The sequence below is a fragment of the Coffea arabica genome, chromosome 10e, assembly GCF_036785885.1.
Source record: "Coffea arabica cultivar ET-39 chromosome 10e, Coffea Arabica ET-39 HiFi, whole genome shotgun sequence".
In the NCBI taxonomy this organism is placed as follows: domain Eukaryota; kingdom Viridiplantae; phylum Streptophyta; class Magnoliopsida; order Gentianales; family Rubiaceae; genus Coffea; species Coffea arabica.
Window position 1 is genome coordinate 34,919,113 of NC_092328.1, and position 3,308 is coordinate 34,922,420.

At 48.6% G+C, this 3,308-nt stretch overlaps 1 protein-coding gene across 1 annotated transcript; it reads right to left on the reverse strand.

Moving 5' to 3' along the window:
- Nucleotides 1-654: 654 nt before the first annotated feature.
- On the reverse strand, nucleotides 655-1,932 carry LOC113711425 (uncharacterized). Its single transcript, XM_027234591.1, has one exon. It carries the CDS (start codon nucleotides 1,930-1,932, stop codon nucleotides 655-657), a length of 1,278 nt encoding a protein of 425 aa, XP_027090392.1.
- Nucleotides 1,933-3,308: the final 1,376 nt, after the last annotated feature.

The window sequence follows — 3,308 nt, forward strand, 5'->3', positions numbered from 1 at the left end:
GAAGGGGGATAACGGGTCGCCTTGCTTCAATCCCTGCTTAGCTTGAAAGAAACCATGAGGTCGACCATTGACCAATATGGAAAACCATGCAGATGTGAGGTTGTTCATAATTAAAGAGACAAAGTAGGAGTGAAAGCCAAATTGAAGCAATAATCGGGAGAGGAAATCCCACGAAACTCGATCAAAAGCTTTCATCATGTCTAACTTGAAAATGACGTTGTGGGCCTTCTTGTCTATGGAATTCACCAGCTCCTGGGCAAGCAAGATATTATCAGCGATATCCCTGCCACTGACGAAGCCCGATTGCTCAAGAGAGATAATCGTTGGGAGAACAACTTTTAAACGGTTGCTCAGGATTTTGGTGAATACCTTGTTGATAAAGTTGCACAGGCTTATGGGCCGGAAGTCCGCAAAAGAATGCGGAGCCTCCTTTTTAGGCAATAGGAGGATCAGAGTGCTCGCTATTCCCTTCGGGATTGGGACACCACACATGAACTCCCGAGCAACTTGGAGGACATCCTGTGCAATTATATCCCAGCAGCGCTTGTAAAAATTACCCGAAAATCCATCACAACCCGCTGCACTTTGGCCATCGAGTTCAAAGACAGCTTGCCGCACTTCCTCTAGCGTAATTTCCTGGATGAGTTGCGCATTCTAATCTGGGGTAACAAGAGGTGGGATGGCCTCTAGCAGCCTGCAAATAGCAGTGTTGTTTATTGGTGGAACCTCCGCTAACAGCGATTGAAAGAAAGCCACTGCCGCTGTCCCAATGTCATCTGCACTTTCAACAACCTCACCCTCTAAATTGCAGATCCTGGTGATCGAGAGCCGTGCCCGTTTATCCAACAGGTAGGAGTGAAAATACCGAGTATTTGCGTCACCCTCCCTCAGCCACTTCACTCTGGCTTTCTGTTTCCAGAAAGTTTCCTCATCAGTTAGGTGTTTCAGCAGTGCAGCCTGGGCCTGACTCCATTGCACTCGAGCCTCATCCGAATCTGTCACCTCAAGTTGCAACTCCTTTAGCCTTACTTCCTCCTCAGCTTTGGAGACTTTCTCGAAAATATTACCAAATACATCTTGGTTCCAAGTACGCAAGGCTTGCTTTAAACGTTTCAATTTGAGGAAAAAATGAAACATTCCATATCCATCTGTCGGTTGATCCCAGCACTGGCGAACCACCATGAGGAAATCGTGGTGATTTAGCCACATGTCTTGGAAGCAAAACGACTTCGGCCCAGTGGGGAGCCCTGGGGAGAGTTGCAATAACTGTGGGCTATGGTCTGAGGTAGCGCGATTAAGATGTTTCACTACGCTGCCAGAGAAACGACGTTGCCATTCCAGATTCATCAGGAGTCTATCTAAACGCTTCCAGATTCTCCTGCCTTGGCGGATACCAGTCCAAGTGTAACGACTGCCCGAGAAGGGAATCTCTTTGAGACCACATGCAGATATACATTCAGCAAACTCAGCCATTGCGGTCAAGTCTTGTGCAGCCTGTCCGGCATATTCATCAGCAGCAGCTACAACATTGAAATCACCTCCTACAAACCACGGCTTAGTCCCCATATCCTCCGATATTAATCCCAGGGCTGACCATAAGGCGCGACGTTCAACTCGCGAGCATTTGTCATAAACAAAGGACCCGTGAGCAACAAAGTTCCAAGAATCATGGCAAACTTGCATGTGAATAAGTTGGTCATTGTTTACTAAAACATTTACAGCAAAACCAGACCGCCACATTACCCATATTTTATTGGAGGAGTTACATACCCCAAGGTGAAAGCCAAAACGGGACGTAAAATCATCTAGCTGACCAGCATCAACCATCGGCTCGATGATGACTAGAAAAGTTACTGAATGTAAACGTAACAGCTTCTTCAAACGGCGAATTGAGGCACGACCAGCAATTCCCCGAATATTCCATATTAGCATATTAATCATTAAGTAAAGGATGAGGGGAAATCAGTGCCTACCTTCGAAGACTGCCGGGTGACAATTGTTTTGGGCAAGTTCCAGAATCGTCTGCGCCAACCCCTTTTGGCTAATTGTGTCTCTTTGTGAGTAACCGGAAAGAGGTAGTCGATCCTCTTTTTGAAGGCTACCAAGTCCTCCGTCCAGACGGCACGTGGACGAGCAGGCCTTTGTTGTCCTTCAGTATCCGAAAGTGTGTCAAGGGTTTCCCGTTTGCGTCGCCAAAGGCATTGATCATCCTTTATGTCGCAAGGAAGAGGCTTGTTCAGTACCGGCGGAAAGGCCGAAGGCTTTGGAGACTCTGAGGGGACCGGACAGGGCAGAACCTCGGTCCCCTTGGGATTACTCACTACCGTTGCCGAAACCAAATGGGCAGAGCAGGCAGCCGCTGCTTCTGCAATTGCATCTGTAGAGCGCTGCGGTTGGGCCGCTAAGTTGTGTTGTCCCTGGGTATCCGCATTAGAGACGTGTTGTTGGGCGGATCCCTGATCCCCAGTGTCAGGATGTACTACTTCGGCTGAAACCCTAGCCACAGTCAGCTCTGGTTCTTTAGGTTGATCTGTCGCCTCCAGCGGGATTGAATCCTTTGCAGGCCCGACTTGTTGTTGCGTAGCCAGGATAACCCAGTGATTAACAACATGATCTTGCGATCGACAGGAACTGGCGGAGTGGCCAAGTTTCCTGTAACTTTCGCAATAATCTGGTAGGCTTTCATATTCTACCTTTTGCCAGAAACCAGTCGACCCATTCCAAATCCACACCCGTTGGGCGAGGGACTGTAACAGATCAACTTCAATGCAGATGCGAGCCACACTAGGCCACGACAATGTCGCTGTGGATGCGTCTAGGCGCAGGGGTTCGCCAACCAACCGAGCAATGGAGAACAAAGGCTCTTTTCCAAAGAGGTGGACAGGGAGAAACGGGAGCCAGATCCAGACCGGTACTATAGAGGATTCGATATTTGCAGAGAATGTGGGAGACCACTTGAACACACGCATTGCAAAGCCTTGGAACGTCCAGAAACCGCGCAGCCAACATCTATGAAAATCGTCTTCGAGGTCGAATCTGATTAGGACATGCCTGGGGTCAAGCAGTCCCAACGAGAAAGAACCTTTAAAGCCAACGGACATGAAGTCTTTCCGTAGACCCTCCATTGACGGCCTGCCACGGGAGAATTTCCCAATCAAAGTAAATTTTAAAGGAGATGATAAAAGGCGAACGTCCTCTACAGAGAAGGAAACAGCTGGTTCACCACGGTAGTTTTCGCGGGGCTTGAGGCAGGAAAGTGGATCAACAGCAACAGAGGAAGAGAGTATATCAGCAAAGGAGCGCTTCAA

Excerpts from the sequence above, each read along its gene's own strand:
- LOC113711425 (XM_027234591.1), bottom strand. The coding sequence starts at position 1,932 with ATGCTAATATGGAATATTCGGGGAATTGCTGGTCGTGCCTCAATTCGC.